Source organism: Pinus tabuliformis, chromosome 8 (genome assembly GCF_031772625.1).
Source record: "Pinus tabuliformis cultivar Carrire ecotype Pingquan chromosome 8, CPIR1, whole genome shotgun sequence".
NCBI classification, from domain to species: Eukaryota; Viridiplantae; Streptophyta; class Pinopsida; order Pinales; family Pinaceae; genus Pinus; species Pinus tabuliformis.
In genome coordinates, this window is record NC_142294.1 from 207,132,822 (window position 1) to 207,154,768 (window position 21,947).

Consider the following 21,947-nt stretch of genomic DNA (forward strand, 5'->3'; position numbering starts at 1 on the left):
GTTTCCACAACTCAAAACTCTAACTATTAAATTTCTCGATCTCTATCTTTCCACTACTCGCCATCTTTTTTCACCACTAGAATCGATCTCGCAGATCTCCCACTGAACAGGGTCTACCACAGGCTCGATCGAAACCCCTCAGCAACAAAGGTGTCCCCTTGAAGCCAAAACAACTCTGATACCAAATGTAGGTTTTAACCTCGTACAGAAATTACCTGCATACGCATTCTAAAACATAGAAAATAAACAATGTGAGAGCATAACACATAAAAAACATATACACAAAGTTTCTCCCATGGATCCCAAAATCGGGACTACTAGCTTGATTTTTCATTATATTCCTTTCAATGTTACAATACATAGTTATACATGCTGAAGCATCCAATACCATGGACCGAAAACCATCGCGTCCAAAACCATGTGCGAAAATCATGTACACAACCATAGGTAGGTCCGCCCAACCTAACATAGGATCCAAAACCAAAATTTTCCGGGGCGCTATCCCGGACCCCATAGAGTGGGGTTACCTGCACCCCTCAAACCCCCTGTGACTCCCCCCGCTACGCAATTGACGCAACGAAGGGGGGGCTCTGCCCCCCTTCTAACCCCCCGGTTAATTACGTGGGCTAGTCGTGGAAAGAATATAACACAACCCAACATAAATTAACTACAAAAAATACCAAAAAAAAACATTTTATTTATTGATTAAACTCTACAGTAAAAAAAATTACAATTTTAATTATTATGATTACTAAAATCTTAAATCATAAAATATTTAATATTACAGTCAAAGGAACTTAGCTCACGTGGTATGATTCACGATTCTGTCCCAAGTTACACTATGCCTAGTGAAATGTAATCATATATATATATATATCTATATATATATATATATATATATGCAACATTGTTGCTTAGTACCTTCTTCTTATGTAAAAAGTAATTGATAACTACTTTAGATTAATTTAAACGTTTAGAGTTAAAAACCTTCAAAAGCATGTAATTGATAGTTACTTTAGATTAATTACATCGTAAGGCGTTTCCATTTGAGAAGAACTCCCCAGTTGCCACTTTGCACTCTTTTGCGGCATCAGATTCATTGTTAGACGATTGAGAGTTCTTCCACCCTTAGATCTCACTTTTTTAACTGTCAACCAAATCTTGATTTGTAAAGCCAAATAATGGAACAATTAGGGGACAATTTAGGTCAAACAATGGGCCCTCGAAGCTCCTTGAAATGTTGTGTTTTCCGCAGTAGTAGGGTGTTGTATGCTATTGGATGTAAAGCCATCACGTCTTCCTCATAATTTTCCTATCTTTTTTAATCCAGAGATCATTGGTGAAAACCCGTGCGCGCAGGATGAAACCTTGAACCCCAAATTTTGTGATCGCCCAATGTTCCAACACCCTTCATTCTCTGTATTTGGCGGCTTTATAATCTCGAACTTCTAGGCAAGTCCTATGCCCTTTGTGCATTTTCAGGCGGTTGGCCTCCCATTGTTTGTTTCGTGTTCAATTCTTGTAACCCTACATTCACCTCTGCGATTTCCTTTCTCACTGAAGAAGAAAAATTATGGGATTGATGGTCTCGTGCGCCCAATGGATGGAGGCGGTGAGTCTGGACGTCATCAGGGTCGTCCACCTTAGTGGCCAAGTGGACGAATTTTCGACGCCATTTATCACCAAGCGAGTGCTGCAAAACCACCCTTGCCATTTTATCTATAGCTTGCATGATCTGTATGAAGTTAGCTGCCCACCATTGCAACCCATAGGTGAGCTCTACTTTCTCTTGTCGCTCTTGGCCCTCCAGTCGGTCAAGACTTTGGTGGCCTTGGTGGTGAGGTTGTATGTTGCCGCTAGAAAGGAGGCATATGGGGCGGCGCAACGATGGAGGAGCGGGGATTCGACCTCTGGTCTGCTAGCTGAGAGCTTGGTGCCTAGGTGTGATGATTTGGAGGTGAAAACATCTCTTAATGTTTCTACGACTTAAAATTTTCCTTTTCAGTTTTAAGTTCGATTAATGAGAACTGTGATGTATATTCAAATACACCTGGGAAAGCTAGCAAACCTAACTCCTATTCTTCTTGGGGCAAGATGAAAGACTTTGTAGGAGACATGGAAAGGAGAACTTCTTATTGATTCCTGGCTTACCACAAACTATTTTGGAAATCAACAAGATCTAATACAAATTTCTCGATAGGTTCCTCATTTCAAATTATTTTCTCAACCCTCAAACTATCTCACAACAAATTGTCTAATCATCTCCCATTTTTTCTTAAATCGTCTGTCGATTCAAATAAACATTCACACCCACTTTGTTTCAACCAATATTGGTTTTCTAAAGAGGATTTTAAAAATATGGTCGAAGACACATGGTCACACTTACATCCTACACTTAAGTAATATGATATAGTAATTAACTTATACATGTAATACAAAAATCAGAAACTTGAAAAAAATCAAAGAAATAACTAAGAGTAAAAACATGAGTGAAGGAAACTGATAAATAAAATGTTTTATTTTAAAATTTAAAATGGGTAACTACATATGTATACATGTGAATGATACATGCTAGCATGAATATTTTAGATAAAAGTAAATTATAATTTTGAATGGGTGAGATGAATGGCATAAGCCACAAAGGCTATAAAAAGAGGGCTTGGGATTAAAAAAAATAAAAATACAAATTTATACATCCTAATGCTACATGGATGTCATAATGACAAATGAATTTTGATTAATATTGTTGAAAGTTAAGTTAATTGAGTATTATAGAGAAATGTGATATTATCAAGTTTAACATCCATAAATCATGGAGAAAAATTAAGAATGTGAATCTTAACTCAATTTCAATTGTGAAATAAAATAGCAGTTGTGGAATGAAAATAACAATATACACCTAGTGAGATATAGTAATTAACTTGTACATGTAACACAAAAACAAGAAACTTTAAGAAAATCTAAGAAATACCTAAAAGTAAAAATAGGAGTTAAGGAAGCACATAATAAAATGGTTTATTGAGCGAGGGCTCATTCTACAACCCAACTGTAGACGCCAAAAAACTAGGTCTAGAAACTCTTTTAATAATGTTTTTTTTGGAAATAGGCATTTAATGTGCATGTAATGAAAAATAGAGTGCCATGTAATATCTTGTTTGCTTTTACATATGTAGCTTCCATTTATTAGCCTGCATTAATCAACTCACCATCCTTAGACCATTCAGTAATATGTTTTCATTTTACACTAATAAATTTACAAAATTCAAATTAAAAAATCTCAACATTCAAAAAGAAAAATTGAGTTATAAATTGTCAGTTTGCACATTTAAAATTATATCATAACTACAATAAGCATAGTATCATCATAGATAATATGATCATATGAGAAATTGTCACATAATGAATTGAAACTTTGAAAATCTCATTACTTAAAAGCTTTCATTCATGCACTACACATGTATTACTAGAGGAAGAAGACATTGAAACACAAACATCTGAATATAACTCATGATTTCCACAAGATGAAGACAATGGGACACAACAAATAACTGAACTAGAAAATAAAGCTCACTTATTGTCAAGGTGTTTCCTCCATGTTGGCAATCGCTTGGAAGCTTACCTGAACTAGTATGTGTGAAGGACTTTACATTGAGATATCAATATCTGTTAACCAATCATTTGCATCAAATGGTTTTGTATGCAAAGAGTCCTAGATGATGCATTGGACCCATGGTTTTTTAACTGAATTTATTCATTGAGAACTTGTGTTCCCTTTCCTTTTATATACCAAGGAAATTAGTGGGCATAAATGTTCTGATCAGAGAGATATCTTCATTGGCATTATTTGATTTCCAATATTTGTGCTTCAATGCGTTTCTTGGGATCCTAGTGTATAATCTACTTACTTGTATCAATAACTTAATTTAGCTCATGTCTCGAATCATTCTTCAGTTTTATAAAAGTCAAAATATGGAATTTGGATATGTTCAAACTATGGAATTTGGATATGTAAAGCATCACATGAAGGTATGAAATATTGAACAAATCAATAACATCATAAATATATGGAAAATTGAAATTGAAATAATGAACATATAAGACTTGAGGTATTTGCAAGGAAATTCTTCTAAAGTGGATTTGGCACAATCTCTCATTATATTAATTTGACTTGCAAAGGAATGAATATAGACTATAACACATTAACATAACACATTTGCAAGGAAATTCTTGTAAGTGGATTTGGTAACAATTTGTCATTATATTTTATTTCACTGGCATAAGAGTCAATATAGACTATACTACATTAACATAATGTGTTACTTCACTAGTATTGGAGTCAAATGTGTCACTTGTTATAGAAGTTAAATACAAAATATAGGGATGCTACATTACAACAAAACATTTTTCCCCAGATTGTCTTCTAGACTACCTACACTTGTCATCTGAACATCACACCTTAGATATTGTAAATCACATTGAAACTAGAATGCTTGTGTGGAATCAAGAACTTCCTTCAAAACACACATGGAAAATATAGCAAACCTAAAAGTCTTCTTGGGGCAAGATGAAAGACTTTGTAGGAGACGCGGAAAGGAGAGAACTTCTTGTTGATTGAGCAAAAAGTCTTCTACTAGCCTTGAAGCATAGGTTTCCTAACTTTCCACAAACCACTTTGGACATCAACAAGATCCAATACAAATTCTTCAATAGGATCCTCATTTCAAATGATTTTCTCAACCCTCATACTATCTCACAACAGATTGTCTAATCATCTCCCCATTTTTCTTATATCATCTGTCGATTCAAATAAACATTCAACACCCACTTTGTTTCAACCACTCTTGGTTTTATAAACAAGATGGTCAAGGAAACATGGTCACACTTACATCCCTCATGCTTGAACTCAGATATGGCTCAATTTGCAAAAACCATTTCCAGACTAAAACGGGTCGTGAAAGGATGGTTTCAACATCATAAAGACAATTAATTAGTTTATTTAAATGAAGTGGAACATTACATAAAATCATTATATATTAATTCCAATGGGGTCTTCTGGAAGGATGTACTAACCACTCTTAGAAAACAGGAACAAGAGAGATATGGTCTTCCTAACAAAGAAGATAATGAATGTCACCTTAAAAGTAGATATGTGTCGATTAGTGAGGGTGACAAAAATACTAAGCTTTTCTATTGCATAGAACAAGGTATTCTTTATGAAAAAAATATGACAAAAAGGTAGTTTAAAATCGAAGGGTTGTGAATGTTACAGAGATGATAATACTCCCCACTAGCATAAAATAATTTACAAAATTGTAGGAAAAAGGACCAGTAGCATAAAATAATTTACAAAATTGTGGGAAAAAGGAGAACTATTTGTCAGAAAGAAACAAAATTGTCGTAAAAGTTGTCATAAATTCAAAACCAATGATAGGTGATCATAAAATGAAATAAATAGTACTAACCCTATTTTTTCATGTTGCTTTTTTAATCAATTTTTGTTCAGTAGTTAAGGTAATTTCGAAAGAAAAATAAAAATAAAAATAATCTTATGTTAAAATAATAATTTTATGTTATTATTATTATTTTTTAATTAATTTTTGTTTGGTAGTTTTGAGTTGGCCAAGTTATAGGTGGTTGGTGGTTGATTGGATTTTGTGAATAATTAATGTCTTCAACCATGTAGAGGGTTCTCCACCATGTAAACTATTGCAATGGTTTGTTGCAATTGTCAATATAAATCGATGATATATACAAGAAGTTATAAAACATATTAGAATTTTGGCCACCAGGAGATGTAAACCTTGTACTGTTGAGAGGGCAATGCTAAAATAGTTTGTTGTTAGTTTCAGTGCAATTCAGAATGTTTCTTTATAATTTTATAAATGAATGTTTCTTTACAATTTTAGAAATGATGTTTTTAGATGAAACATTGGAGATATTGAACATCATCAATTGCACTGCACTAGAGTTTCCCATGAATGTTGCAGATTTTACACCAAAAGTTATGAATAACTGAGAGATGATGTCTGGCTCATTTTCATCTAATACATGGTGATGTGTGAAATTTGTGAGGTAGCGATGAAATTTTAGATTTGGAAAGATAGCCATCATATTGTTCATGAATTAATATTATTTTATTTACTACCTGTATTTTTTCAAAATATATCAAATATTTGCTATTAGAACTTGAAAGACCATCTTTGAAGATTAAGAGGCAATCTATGTTGGAAAGGTTATAGAATCTGTCAATTTGGCATAATGTACATGGTTTCTCTTTATCTTCTAGCTTTGAATGTCATTTTGTTTACTAATTTTTATCTTCAATCATTTTTTATATGGCACCGTTCTTCTGGAATGTATGCCTTACTACATTTCATTTGCAACATCTGGTGCAATTGATAGTTTAAATGTTTACAGAATTAAAAACCTCCAAAATCATGTATATATAAAGTATGCTACATAATAATCATAAACCCCAATTTAAAATAGCCTAACATATAATATCATATTTATATCTCTTAAAATTAAATTAATATTATTAATAAATTTATTATAAATAATATTATTAAAAGTAATTAGTAGTAAAAATTTTATTATTATAAATAATATTATTAATAAAATTGATTATAATAATAATATTATCAAACAAGACATAGAGTAAGATTATAACGGTTAGTTTGAGTCAAGAATAATTATAAATATTAATAAAATAAAAATTATTTTATAACAAGAAATAATTTATAATTATAAATTATTTAAAATAAATTTATTATAAATAATATCTATTTATAACATTTATAAGAAGAACTCATTCAAAATAAATTTATTATAAATAATATTATTAAAAATAATTAGAAATAAATATTTTTATTATTATAAATAATATTATTTCAATCAAGGGATAGCACAATATTTGAACCCCAAGACTTTGTTTGGTGAGAATTCATTTCCACAACGTTGACATTTAAGCTACCCCAAGCAAACATACATTTGATAATATTATTATTATAATTTATTTTATTAATAATATTATTTATAATAATAATTTTTTTTACTAATTATTTTTAATAATATTATTTATAATAAATTTATTTTGAATAATTTATAGTAATAAATTATTTCTTACTATAAAATAAATTTTATTTTATTAATATTAATCACCGTTCTTGAGTTAAACTAGCCATTATAATCTACTATATGTCTTGTTTGGTAATATTATTATTATAATTAATTTTATTAATAATATTATTTATAATAAATTTATTTTTGAATAATTTAGAGTAGTAAATTATTTCTTAATATAGAATAATTTTTATTTTATTAATATTAATAACTGTTCTTGAGTTAAACTAGCCATTATAATCTAATGGCTAACTAGCTTTTCTTTACATCTATTTATTTCCATGTCTAGATAGATTTGATAGTTGTACTCTTTATTAAATGTTAGGACACTTCGTTTAATACTTTATACAATAACAAATTATTTTCATATATATTTAGATTTGATAGATGTACTGTTTATTAAATGTTATGACACTTAGTTGCATACAAGGTTTTTTGAGTTTTTGTTTTTTAAATAATATTTTTTTTTTACAATTCAATTTGAAATAGAGTTCTCTAACCAGGCGAAAGAATTGCCTAAACAACAAAAAATAAACGGAATTCATTAACCATTTGATGTAAATAAACCAATCATAAAAGAAATTCAAATTTCAAAATTCATTTTTAATTTTCAAAATATTTAATTTTTTCAAAACATTAATAAACTTTATAAAATCTATTTAAAAAATTCAAAACTATTTAAATATAAAAAAATTTAAACTAAAAACAAAATAACTCGCTTTCCACAAATATAATAATATATATTTAATAACATTTAAATCCCTCCTCATATTTTAAATAGTAATCATAATAGCTGAAGTTGCAACTTCACGCAATGTAAAAAAGCAATATCTTACACTATGGCATTATATTCACACTTAAAGGACTCTCGCTATCATATTCGACATTAAGTGTTTTATAAAATAATATATATATTTTTTAAGTTTCTAATATGTTTATTTTAGTTATTATTATAATAATTCATAAATCCTTTTCTTACCTGGGAAATAGTAAGACTCATTTCTATAAAGTCTACTATATATTGATATTCTATTTATATTGTATACTACTTTTTAATATAAGTTAAATAATAGTAGAGAATTTTCCCCTTTCATGATTAATGTAAATAAATTTAGTATACATAATATAACAATAATTATAATTATTTTAATCTTTTCATTTTATGATATTATCCATAGATCTATTAATTTTACATTAATTCAACATAATTTAATAGATGTTAAATATTAAAATTCTCTATTTTTTCATGAATAATCTGAAGGGAGCTAATATATATAATATAAGGATAAGTATGTAAATTTTATAATCCTTAATTAAGACTAACACTATAACATTATTATAATAAATATTATAATATTAATTATTAGTTATTATTATACTTTTTTATTACTAACTATTATTTCAAGCTATTTTAATATAATATAGCAACTTTAATTTAAATATTAATCTCTTAAATAACATACGTTAAATACCATAATAATATTTTAGCAGTATAATATTATATAATTAAAATTGATTAGTCATATTGACTCGTTTTTGGTCAATCTTAACCATTTATCTAATCTAAATTTATATAGCCATTTTTCAATATAACCATTTTTTAGCCAAACCTAGCCGTTCCATGATCTGTTATCCCTATTTAATATGTAGCCGCCTTGATCTGGTTATTCAACTTGTGCTGATGATGAGCCACACTCATTGGTTTGAAATGCGTAGACAAAGGAGTAGTCTACCTAGACAGAGGAATGGCTGGTTTTCCGACACTGCCCGAAAAATCATCCTGTTCTGGCCGCTGACAATCCCTCAGCCCTTGATCGGGGCATGCCCTGATAGATTGGGTCCGAGCCGGAGAGTTATTGCCATTGGAAATTCGAAATGAGGAATTGCGATCCCGCGGGCTGCTCACTTACCTTCCTCCTTGACTCGGCGCCTCCCGCTCTGCAATTCCTAAACTCTGCAGCTCGCCACCCAGGTACAATTCGGACGAACCTCCGACTCTGTTAATTGAAATTTGGTGGTCCGAACAAGCATTTCTATTGCGAATTTGGTGGTCCGAAAGTGGTTCTTCAAACATCGAGGGTTATCAAATTGTATCGGTCATTGTAGTTCTACGACCCGGAATTATGCACTTGCCGGATGCAAAATTGAGGTTTTCTCACGGATATTCTAGCGGGAGTTGAGGCGATCAGCAGAGAATGCCAGAGGTATGTAACGATTCCTAAATTTTGGGGCTCAGGGTTTTCTTTTTCTCGCGTCTCTGTGTGGAAAGGAGGGTTGGGGCATATTTGCGGTAGTAGGATGTATAATGTTGGGGATGGGATTTGAAAAGAGGGCGCTATAATTCTTCTGGATTAATTTCGGTGGAATATTGAGAAGGGTATTTGATGTATTTCGTGAATTAGAAAATAGGGTATTCGTTAGTGTAGAAATGACTACGCATTATGAAGAAAACGGGAGGGTATCATGAGCTTGTCATATATTGACACAGCGTAGGCAGTTTTGATTCTTTGTTTTCTCGTGCTTTTTGTTTTGAAGAAGCATTTCAGATCGTATGAGTGGTTGTTCTTGTTTTATTTACTGGTTTTTTCTTGTGTCCGCAGATCGATTTGTTTTCCCTAGCTCCTATTTGACAAATAGTCATTCTTCGCGTCCTCTGTGGTCGAGAAACCCCAGAGACCTTGGCTATGGATTCATTAAGAAGGAAGCGAAAAGGAGCAACAATAGATCTTGCCATTTTGGAACAGAGAGCTCGTCTATGTGATGATGGTGCATCTTCCACATCATTGGCCACACACCTTTCTTTCCAACAGCAGAGGAAGCGGAGGAAAGAAAAGATGAGGGACGAAGAATTGGGTTCCCGGCATCTGCATCCTACAGCAGCTGCTACTGCTCCTCCTCCAAGAAGGGGTTGTTTACCTAATTCACCAGGACGAGGGTTAAAGAGAAAGGTTGGCTGCATTGATCATGCTACTCGGACTGGCAGGAAGCGGAAGCTTGAAACTGATTATTCTTTAGGCCTAGAATTGGGACGAGGCAAATTTGGTCTGGTAAGAATATGCAAGAGCAAGGCTACTGGAGAAGAGCTGGCCTGCAAGACTCTGCCCAAAAAGACTGAAGAAAACGTGCATAAGGAAGTTGAGATTATGCAGCATCTTTCAGGCCATCCCAGTGTTGTCACACTCCAAGCCGTGTATGAAGATGCAGAATCTTTGCATCTTGTGATGGAATTATGCTCTGGTGGACGCCTGATCGATGAGATGTCTAGGAATGGATGCTACTCTGAGCACTAGGCTGCTAAATTGATCAAAGAATTAATAATGGTCATTAAGTACTGCCATGAGATGGGCGTCATCCATCGAGATATAAAGCCTGAGAATATTCTTCGAACTAGTACAGGACAACTGAAGCTAGCTGATTTTGGCTTGTCCATGCGGGTTGCAAAAGGTATTTATTTCTGAGCTTCATTGTAATCAACCCTGTCTCTCATTTTAGTAAACACATAATTTTATGACATCCAGACAAGGGCATTATTATCATTATTAAATAACCATGGATTTATGTTGACTTATAGTTCATTAACATCACTTGTATTTATTCTAACAGGACAAAACTTATCAGGTGTTGTGGGAAGCCCTGCGTATGTTGCTCCTGAAGTTTTGGCAGGGACCTATTCAGAAAAGGTTGATGTGTGGGCTGCTGGTGTCCTCCTACATGCACTGTTGATAGGTGTATTACCATTTCGTGGGGAATCTGTTGAAGCCATATTTGAGGCAATAAAACAAGTCCAATTGGATTTTCATTCTGAAAAATGGCAGTCTATCTCAGGACTAGCAAAGGATTTGTTATCAAGGATGCTTTCCAGGGATGCTGGAAAGAGACTTTCTCCAGAAGAAGTTTTGAGTAAGTAAAACTATTGTACTACCAAGAATTACATATTTTGTATGCGGTGTCTTGTATTTTTTGCTAAGATGCAATTATGCACATATGAATTTTATGATCATATCTTTTGTTGCTGCTGCAGGCCACCCTTGGATCATGTTTTACACAGAATCTAATATAAAGGTGCGATCAAGCAGTTCAAAAAGGAAAAAACATACCTATCCTGTCAAGGATGAATGGTCAGAATCCCTGCCTTCACTATCTCCACGTACAAGGGAGAGGAGAGCACAGTTCATAAATTCAATTCTGACAGAGCATGGAGAAGATGAATCTTTGTCTGGGGATTTGCTCTCACGTCCAAAGCAACCAGAGTATGATATCCAAGCAGCAGGGAAATATGACCTTGTAGATGCTCTTGCATCTGCTATCTCCAGGATAAGATTATCGGAACCCAAAAGGAGCAGATTGTGTACCACTACATATCCTGTTCCACAACAGTGTTCATCTAATCTAAAAAGCAGCTTGTGTACAACATTTTGAAAAACATGCTGACTGTCACTGACTGGCAGTGCTCATTAATTACTGATTTTACGGCCCAAAATACTTTGACATTTCAAGAGTGACTGATAACATGAGTCATGCCATACACTGACTGAAGTAAGCGTTGCAGCAGCTGCATTTTGAAGATTAAAACTGATCTGAACATGAAATGACTCCATTGTTTGTGCCAGCCTAATTTGCAACTTCCTATGGTGATCAACAATTCTAATATCATTTTATGTATAGCTTCTAAAAGATTAGTTTGACTATCTGTATATATTGGGCTTCCCAATGAAGATGGAAAATGCAAGATATTAGAATTGCATTTTCTGTAAAGCATAACAATACTTTCTATAACAATTTTTGGTGAAATACTGTTATTTCAAACTAAATTGCTCTTGTTTGTGTTTTAAGTCCTCGTTTGAGGTAAATGATAGTACACTCTATGACGTGCATTGAGCATTTTAGCAAATTTGGAGGAAAAAAGAATTGCTCAGGACCAGATAATTAATAGAATCAAAGTCATTAATGAGACATCTGTCAATTTTCATGATACATCTAAGCTTTTGACATTTCTGTGTTGCCTTGCAATTGGAAATCATTGCAAAGTTCAAACAGTTTAATATCTTATCCCTTGCATCTACAATTACTTGTTTACAATGAACAACCATTCTTTGGATTTAAATCCTTTGAACAAATGTTCCTTTTTTTATAATAACTATAGTTTGCTAGGCCTCGTTGAAAATTTGAACTAGGGGCTCCATTTGTAAATGAGATAGCAACACTCATAATTAACGCTGAGTGAAACACCATCCCTGACAAAATTGTTTCTTTGAGTTCATGTCCAGTGAACAAGTGTTTGTCGCATTTGTTGTCAATTCATTGCTCACTAAGGGAATGTTTTTTTCACATCAAATGCCTACCTATGGAAAGAAAATTGCCCATGAGTAGCATTTCGGAATGTTCAACATTCATGCAAAAGATGAGTGTTATCTGGGGATTTGCTCTCACGTCCAAAGCAACCAGAGTATGATATCCAAGCAGCAGGGAAATATGACCTTGTAGATGCTCTTGCATCTGCTATCTCCAAGATAAGATTATCGGAACCCAAAAGGAGCAGATTGTGTACCACTACATATCCTGTTCCACAACAGTGTTCATCTAATCTAAAAAGCAGCTTGTGTACAACATTTTGAAAAACATGCTGACTGTTACTGACCGACAATGCTCATTAATTACTGATTTTACGGCCCAAAATACTTTGGCATTTCAAGAGTGACTGATAACATGAGTCATGCCATACACTGACTGAAGTAAGCGTTGCGGCAGCTGCATTTTGAAGATTAAAACTGATCTGAACATGAAATGACTCCATTGTTTGTGCCAGCCTAATTTGCAACTTCCTATGGTGATCAGCAATTCTAATATCATTTTATGTACAGCTTCTAAAAGATTAGTTTGACTATCTGTATATATTGGGCTTCCCAATGAAGATGGAAAATGCAAGATATTAGAATTGCATTTTGTATAAAGCATAACAATATCTTCTATAACAATTTTTGGTGAAATACTGTTATTTCAAATTAAATTGCTCTTGTTTGTGTTTTAAGTCCTCGTTTGAGGTAAACGATAGTACACTCTATGACGTGCATTGAGCGTTTTAGAAAATTTGGAGTAAAAAAGAATTGCTCAGGACCAGATAATTAATAGAATCAAAGTCATTAATGAGACATCTGTCAATTTTCATGATACATCTAAGCTTTTGACATTTCTGTGTTGCCTTGCAATTGGAAATCATTGCAAAGTTCAAACAGTTTAATATCTTATCCCTTGCATCTACAATTACTTGTTTACAATGAACAATCATTCTTTGGATTTAAATCCTTCGAACAAATGTTCTTTTTTTTATAATAGCTATAGTTTGCTAGGCCTCGTTGAAAATTTGAACTAGGGGCTCCATTTGTAAATGAGATAGCAACACTCATAATTAACGCTGAGTGAAACACCATCCCTGACAAAATTGTTTCTTTGAGTTCATGTCCAGTGAACAAGTGTTTGTCGCATTTGTTCTCAAATTGTTTTTTGTCATTGGCTTCTAGCATAAGTTAGAAAGCCACTAATTCCCTAAACTGATCCAGATCTTGGGAGGAGGCCCCCAAGATCTAAAAGATTGAAATGGATCTTGGGAGGAGAGACCCCCAAGATCTGAAAACTTGCATTGCCAGAAGAAAAATAGGAGAATGCCCAATAAACAAAACCACAAAGAATTTTTTTTATTAAAACCGATAATAACTGTAAAGGCTACATTGTGGCGGACAATCTGTCCTTTTACAAAATGTGACTTGTTACTTATAGTATTTTTCAGTTACAATACCACGGGTCAATTCCATGGGTGGATTTTACAATACCACGGGCAGATGCCATTTACAATACCATGGGTAAATTCCATGGGTGAATGAATACCATGGGTGGATTTTACAATACCACGGGCGGATGCCATTTACAATACCATGGGTAAATTCCATGGGTCGATGAATAATATGGGTGGATGAGTACCATGGGTTGATGCCATTTTCCATTCGGATCATTCCTCCCTCCTTAAGAAGCAATGGTCCCCATTGCGTAAATTTCCCTCCTGCAAAGCCTTTGTTGAATATGAAGATCCACTGAAGATAAGGGTTTTACGTGGTTAACCCAAAACCCTGATAAATGAAGATCCGAGGATAGAGATACCCTGTAATGCTTGTGACCAACTGTGATTCTGACAGTGTGTGGCCTAGCAAATGGACTTCGATGAACTGTGGGTTTGTGGATGACCCATAACCATGAAGAACGAAGATCCGAGGATAGAGATACCCTGTAATGCTTGTGACCAACTGTGATACTAACAGTGTACGGCCTAGCAAATGGACTTCGATGAAGTGTGGGTTTGTGGATGACCCACAACCGTGATGTTGGTTGTTGATGAAGTAGCAGGTGCCCACATAGCTTGGGGTGGGAGGGCACATCTCCAAATAACCCAAGCCGATTGCTGCTATGTTGAAATTGATGAATGTGAAGCAGGTGCCTACTAAAGTGGGGTGAGAGGGCACGTCTCCAATGGAAACCCACTCCGAATGCTGCTCTAGAATTAAAATGGACATAACTCGGCCAATATAACTCATAATATTTATTATAACCTGTTTTTGGAAGCAGAAGGACCATTTTGCATCTTCCCATGTGATGGAAATCCTTATCTGGGCACTCTGAGATCTCAGATTTGTGCTGCAACAGTTCCGCCGTCACAAAAATTATGATAAAATAGCTGATTTTAAATCAGCGATATCTCCCACATCCGGACTCTGATTTGACCCATTTTTTTTTTGAAATTGGGTTAGTTTTCGAGAGGAATCCAGATCTGGTATTTGATTTTGTAAATTTTGTACCAAATGTTTCAGATCTGATCTGCAAATTCGACGCCCAAAAAAAATCCTGCAAAAAAATGAGAAAAGAAAAATTCTTCCTGCTTGACCCAAGAAAGTGCTCTGTGGAGGTTGTAGCACATGCCCGAAGTTTGTTGAATATTGCTGCAAAATTTGAAACTGAAACATGCATCAAACCCTCGTTCCCATGGAATCATAACCTGCTCCGATACCACTGATCCAGATCTTGGGAGGAGGCCCCCAAGATCTAAAAGATTGTAATGGATCTTGGGAGGAGAGACCCCCAAGATCTGAAAACTTGCATTGCCAGAAGAAAAATAGGAGAATGCCCAATAAACAAAACCACAAAGAATTTTTTTTATTAAAACCGATAATAACTGTAAAGGCTACATTGTGGCGGACAATCTGTCCTTTTACAAAATGTGACTTGTTACTTATAGTATTTTTCAGTTACAATACCACGGGTCAATTCCATGGGTGAATGAATACCATGGGTGGATTTTACAATACCACGGGCATATGCCATTTACAATACCATGGGTAAATTCCATGGGTGAATGAATACCATGGGTGGATTTTACAATACCACGGGCGGATGCCATTTAAAATACCATGGGTAAATTCCATGGGTCGATGAATAATATGGGTGGTGAGTACCATGGGTTGATGCCATTTTCCATTCGGATCATAAACTCTGCATGTACAGTGCTTGTATCCTGCAAGTCTACACCCCGAAATTGGTAATTAAGTGTGTAGGATTTAAACCAATAAATTGACCAACATTTGTGTTCCTTCTTGTTTAACTTGGTTAATTCATGTCTTACATTATTACCAAATTTGTGATATCTCTACAAGAAAGTAAACTAGCGAGTCAATTTAATCAATGTCAATTCATTGCTCACTAAGGGAATGGTTTTTTCACATCAAATGCCTACCTATGGAAAGAAAATTGCTTATGAGTAGCATTTCGGAATGTTCAACATTCATTCAAAAGATGAGTGTTATCTTCCATTTAAGGTCTGGTCTTAATGCAATCCCTAAATAATCATGATTTCAAAGTTTTTATGATATAAATCTACATAGATGTGGGTCAAAATATTAGACACATTGGTAATTAATAACATGGAATGCTATCATCAATTTCAATGCTGAACAGGGGTTTGTCAAATCTTATAAATTTTTGCATTAAGATGAATCACATCAGTTCCTCATTTTCCGAAGAAGTTAGATAAAAATGTCATAGTGCACAATGAAGCAGTGTCAAGTTAGTGGTTCAAGTCATTAATTGACAAGAGGATGGATAATCTACAGCACAAATGACAGGAGGAAGGCATCAAAAGCATGGACAGCACCATGATTTCTTATGTAAAGGAGACAGAATATGTTGGTTGGTATGGATATATTTTTTATTTGTGTACTTTATAAAACTACAAACTTGTATTTATGTAAGCATTGAAGGTTATAGAGTATGGACAGGATGCATAATGTATTGGTTGGTATGGATGTAAGGGTTTATTTGTGTACAAGGAGAAAAAAGAAACTATAGCCTCTAAAAGTGATTCATTATGTCAATCTAAACAAAGATATGATATGCAGATCCATGATGGAAAGATAATAAATTCACACAAGCATCCCATGTATCAAACATTGACACTTGAATATGCAATACCAAGCTTTCAAGTGGTATCAGACCTGGGCATGGGCAAGTTTGTAATTTTCTTCAAAAATACCAAATAAGGGGTTTGATTTGTGTCTTGTTTGCTTCATGTTTTTAGAACTCATGGAAAAGTTGGTTGTGCAGTTGGTAACAGAGTTCATAATTAAAGCATTAGAATAACTAAGAATGCATGTTTCAGGTTGACTTGGTTCAAAAGCAGCAGGTTCAGAAAACTGCACGTCAAGATGCTATGAACCCAAGAGCTTCTTTCTTAAATATGAACACCGTAAATAAAATTAGATTTGTTTTGATCATATAACAGATCTAACATTTGAGAATATATTTGAAGAACAATTTAGATTGATGTCCAAAACACTAATTCATTCCCAAATTGTGGTGTGTATACAACATTGTTACAACTTAGTCTGCAGTATTAGACCAATTACGTGAGAAAATACAGAAACATTGCAGTAAAAAGAACCAACAATTCAATTTGTTGAACAATTACAGAGCCATGTGAATTAACTCGACATTCCATGTCAAAGTTCAAAATTTCATGAAACTTCAGGAGAGTAGTGGCATATAATTGATCTTTTACTTTTGCATTGATGAGGGCTCAAACATTCCTCGGTGCTCATCAGGCACCCATATTTTTAATATTGCACTGATGAAGGCTCAAACTTTCCTCAAATTTTGCAGGCACCCATGTTCTCAATGTACCTAGAGCCTTCTGAAACAACCCAACATTCCATGTCAAAGCACAAAGTTTCATGAACTTTAAGAGAACAGATTATGTCCATGAACAAATTATGAAAAAGGTATTTTTATAACAACATAACAATGGGAAAACATAAATATACTTATCATATGATAAAGGGCCATCTGACGACGCCATGATAACATAGCTTATCTATTCTTTGTGCTTATCTATTATACATTGATGTCGTGGTGATCATATATCTCATTGATTTCTTATCCCTTGCATCTACAATTACTTGTTTACAATGAACAACCATTCTTTGGATTTAAATCCTTTGAACAAATGTTCCTTTTTTTATAATAACTATAGTTTGCTAGGCCTCGTTGAAAATTTGAACTAGGGGCTCCATTTGTAAATAAGATAGCAACACTCATAGTTAACGCTGAGTGAAACACCATCCCTGCCCTCAACATTTGGACAAAATAACCAAGTGCCTTCTCCCCATACCCAGTGTTTGCATATCCTGCAATGATTGAATTCCAAGAAACCAAGAACTTCTCAGGCAAATTCAAGGGGGGGAAGAAAAGTTACCAACTCCTGGAAGCAAGAAAGCAAATGTGTTCTCCCTCTACATTGGAAAGGTGATGTATTTGGAAACAAATGGATGATTGATCAGGCAAGACAACCTATCTCGGATCTAATCCATCTAACAGGCATAAATGACACTATTAATCAATTTTTCATGAGCTACGCACTTCATTCACTTTCAAAGAAGTTGTTCTATTTAGATCAGACTCAGCTATCCAACTTTCCACTGGGATTGCCATGTTTAGAGAAGATGTAAACAATCTTCAAATCATGGACACAACAAATATGGTAGCACTCTTTGCTTATGTAGGCACAGGGGACTCTTGTCTGGCTGCTCTTTGGCCCTTGGATGTAATGATATCGATGTAGATGTATCTGACTTTTAGTATACTATATGCAGCATTTTCAAAAAAGGAAAATAGATAAATAGAGAAAAAGCAACAAGTTAGAGTTCAAGTTGAAATTGTTCTCAAGGCGAAGAAGTGGCCCTGTTTATTACAAACCTTTTTAACTTCTATACTCCATGCAATAAAAGAGAGCATTCGGGGGGATGGCAGGGATCCACAATACGGAATTATGGCTATTAATAATGCTTGATACATATGGAGATGATACCTGTGTCCAATATCTCTTGAAACATTAATATCAGTCCCCTGTACATCAGAAATAGGTCAGACAAGTGCAAGCATATAATAGTTTGAAATTTCCTACATGGGAAAGCATAGTTTAGTGGTAGACACATCACTAACAAAATTTGAAGTTTCCCAACAATGTGTACAACATGTGCCTAAAACAAATGCATGGATTATTGAGCTCATTAATGCAGCTAGCATATCTCATTGGAAAATGATGGAAAATATCATCTATTGGTACCATAGAGTTACAGAGTTGATGAGGTAATAGGATTTGAATTTAAGTTCATAAGTAGCAGATGGACATATGGGTTCATTCAAGGCTAACCTAATGCTGACTCAATATTTTCATCTTGGAAAAGATTCAGTAAAGATATTAATGGTTTGTTTCACAAAACAATTATTTAAGAAAAAACAAAAAAGAGAGAGACTTGATAACCTCTGGCCTACTGCGTTCCTTACCTATACCAGAGGCAATCATGGGAGGACATATTACTGATATAATAAAAAGGACTCCATTTATGTCACTGTTGATGATAATCAATCACATCCCGTATCATTGTCCTATAGAAAACCTGCATCAGTTGAAGGAAATCATTCCATGGCATGGATACCCCATGAAAACTGTGTGGCGAGAATATGAAATAGCTGAGAAAAATTCAAAACATTACTACCAGATTGAGTATTAGGTATCACCCAAAGTAGATAGCCAAGAACAGGTGCTTGATAACTCTTTAGAAGAGCATTTAAAATTCATAGGCTATAGTGATAAGTTACCTGAAACAGAAAAATGGGTACGGTTTTTGAAAATGTGTATTGGAAATGCCACTTTCAAAGTTTCAGGAAACCAGGAAAGGGTTGTGTATGTGTGTGCATGCATATTGTGTATATACATACACCCAATGCTACAAAAATATGTTGTGTTATATTAAATCAACTGTCCAGCTGCCAAGGAAGCATGAACATCATGGCTTATGCAATTCAATAACCCACCACTTCCTTCCCTGGAAATATCAGTAGCAGAAACGAAATGGCCAAAGTCAAAATGGACCTCAAGTATCATTAAGAGAATATGGAATGCAAGTCCAGGATTCATCATTTGGGATCTCTGGAAAGCAAGAAACCATTTTTTTATCAAGAGCTAATCAATGCTGGAAATAATTGGGCAGGGACTTACAGACAATCAAAGAAGATATCAAATCCCAAATAGAAGAGAAGACTAGGGCAGCCAAACATCTCAAGAATTGAGATTTCTGAAGGCTTGGAAGGTCCAACAATCAGGAAATCATACTCCTCTCACTAAAGGATAGACAATAAGGGACCCCTAAATGTTATGTGGATGCCAACCAAGGATGAGTGGTAAAAATTAAATTTTGACACAGCAACCAGTGGAAGCCTTCTATTGGTGGCCGAGTCCTCAGAGAAAGAAGATAAATCTTTTATATGTTTTGCAGATTCATTGGCAGAGCTATGGGCCATAAGGCTGAAAATGAAGCTCTTACAGAATGAATAAACTTTAAAGTTGTGTCAGATATGGAATCCAATCTATTGAAGTAAATGGGACTCAAAACTACTAATTGACATCCTTAAGGGTGATGCTTTGAGTAGTTAATGGTTATTAGGAGCAAGAAGGACTGGATTAAACCAGCCAGAATTTGAATGAATATAATCTTCAACCACACCAGGAGAAGAACCAACAAAATAGCTAACCCAACAGCCAGGATGGGTGGTGCCTTACCTGTCCCAATCCTTCTTACCTTTGAAGAGGTATGATCACCTGAAAAACAATAGATCTTACTTCTTGGCACCAAAACAGGTCCGACACAGAAGCCAACTTATACATCTCCTTAGAACAACTTCAAGAATAGAATTGTATAATGTGGGGAGACGCAGGGACAAGATTAGTGGAGAATGCAAGGATGAAGTTGACAGTGGCCTGGAATTGAACAGAGAGTAACTTCACTGAGTCAATGCTGTCTTTCAAAATATCACACTGAAATTGGCAGTCCTTGGTAAACTGGTTAAGGACTATGCAGAATCAACAAACCAAAATAATGATGAACTGCAGGCAAGCATGAGGAATGATTATTTTAACATCAACAATCAGCTGTAGTGCCTTGTTGTGGACAAAGGAAAAGGAAGTTATAACATACACCAGATACGAGGAGACATAGCCAACATATGAGCAGTTTCGACGCTGAAAATGTTTATAGCTCTCTGTGAACTCACGTGGAAGGGTTTGCAAAAGTTGTTCACCCACTCACTTGTCAAAGAGAAAGTTCCTTCAAGAGAGTATTGCTTAGGAGCAAAAGTTTCTGTTACTTTTGCTTCAATAACTGGAAATACTAGTTAATTTTTGGAAGCTTTTATGAAGAAGTATAAATGCTTGTGACCCAGAAGTCATACCAGGAACAATATAGCTTAAATTGTAGAGATAATCCAGGAATAAATTGTGTTATGAAAAAGCAATTGGACCTAATGGGACAGAAGTAAATCTACAATTTTGATGTATGCAACTGCAGACACCATACTGGTGGCCTTATCTAAAAGAGAACTTTTACTCCACAAATAAAAATAATATTGCTTAGTCATAAATCTTCGTTGCTCAAAAACCTGATGAAAATAAACAAAAGAAAAAAGAAGAAAACATGGAGATCTGGTTTGTTGCTTAGATTAAAATTTGTGTTTGATTTAATTTTTAAAACCAAAAAAATTAAAATTGGAGTACGTATTTACTATTAAGGTTTGGGAGGTGTTACCTACAAATGATGCACTTCAAAGATGTTCAAAGTCCAATCATCAAGTACAAACTCAAGGAGAGTTTGAGAACATCACCCACTGTCACTTCAATAGTCATCCTCCTCACTTTAGGCTGGTTCTTTTCCAACACAAGGGGGGAATCCCTTAAGATAAAATCACTAATCTGTCCTTGAATGTGGATCCAAAAATCATATTAGTGAAGTGGATTGTTTTAGGATTTTAGAATGTGAAAATGGTGGAACTGAGAGGACAAGTGCCTTATCCTTTGGGTTATGGAGTCAGAGCAGCATGAAGGGAACTAAGTTGAACATTTACCATATGAATGTTCCCTTCACCCTGACTCCATGAAGGTCCCCAAGATGATGATGAGGATCACCAAATCTTCCTTGGATGAAGGGAACTCCTCACTATTTAACCACTCTTGGCTTACGCATGTAACCAAGGTCCACACTGTCCCTCCAAATATGTAGAATATGCCTCAGACAATGTGAGAAGATACCTTGGTGGTGAGAAATACCTCCACATATACCTCCAATAGTGATTTATACACCAAAATATGCAGAATATCCTCCGAACAGGTGATATCAAAAAAATAAACTAGAACTTCCCCAAAGAACCATAGCTCTCATATCCATGATTTGTACCTT

The 21,947-nt window shown here is 34.5% G+C and overlaps 1 protein-coding gene and 1 pseudogene across 1 annotated transcript; both read left to right on the forward strand.

Moving 5' to 3' along the window:
• Window positions 1-8,968: 8,968 nt before the first annotated feature.
• LOC149234859 (serine/threonine-protein kinase PEPKR2-like) lies at window positions 8,969-11,933 on the forward strand. Its single transcript, XM_089371969.1, has 4 exons — window positions 8,969-9,326; window positions 9,723-10,566; window positions 10,726-11,022; window positions 11,144-11,933. The coding sequence occupies exons 2-4, from the start codon at window positions 10,440-10,442 to the stop codon at window positions 11,539-11,541; spliced, it is 822 nt and encodes a 273-aa protein (XP_089228095.1). The 5' UTR covers window positions 8,969-9,326; window positions 9,723-10,439; the 3' UTR covers window positions 11,542-11,933.
• On the forward strand, window positions 9,807-10,412 carry LOC149234860 (serine/threonine-protein kinase PEPKR2 pseudogene; annotated as a pseudogene).
• Window positions 11,934-21,947: the final 10,014 nt, after the last annotated feature.

What these genes read in the sequence shown, in the direction of transcription:
- LOC149234859 (XM_089371969.1), top strand. Translation starts at nt 10,440, where the DNA reads ATGGTCATTAAGTACTGCCATGAGATGGGCGTCATCCATCGAGATATA. An exon ending in GTCCATGCGGGTTGCAAAAG is followed by an intron (nt 10,567 to 10,725) that starts GTATTTATTTCT and finishes TTATTCTAACAG; the next exon opens with GACAAAACTTATCAGGTGTT. An exon ending in TTCTCCAGAAGAAGTTTTGA is followed by an intron (nt 11,023 to 11,143) that starts GTAAGTAAAACT and finishes TTGCTGCTGCAG; the next exon opens with GCCACCCTTGGATCATGTTT.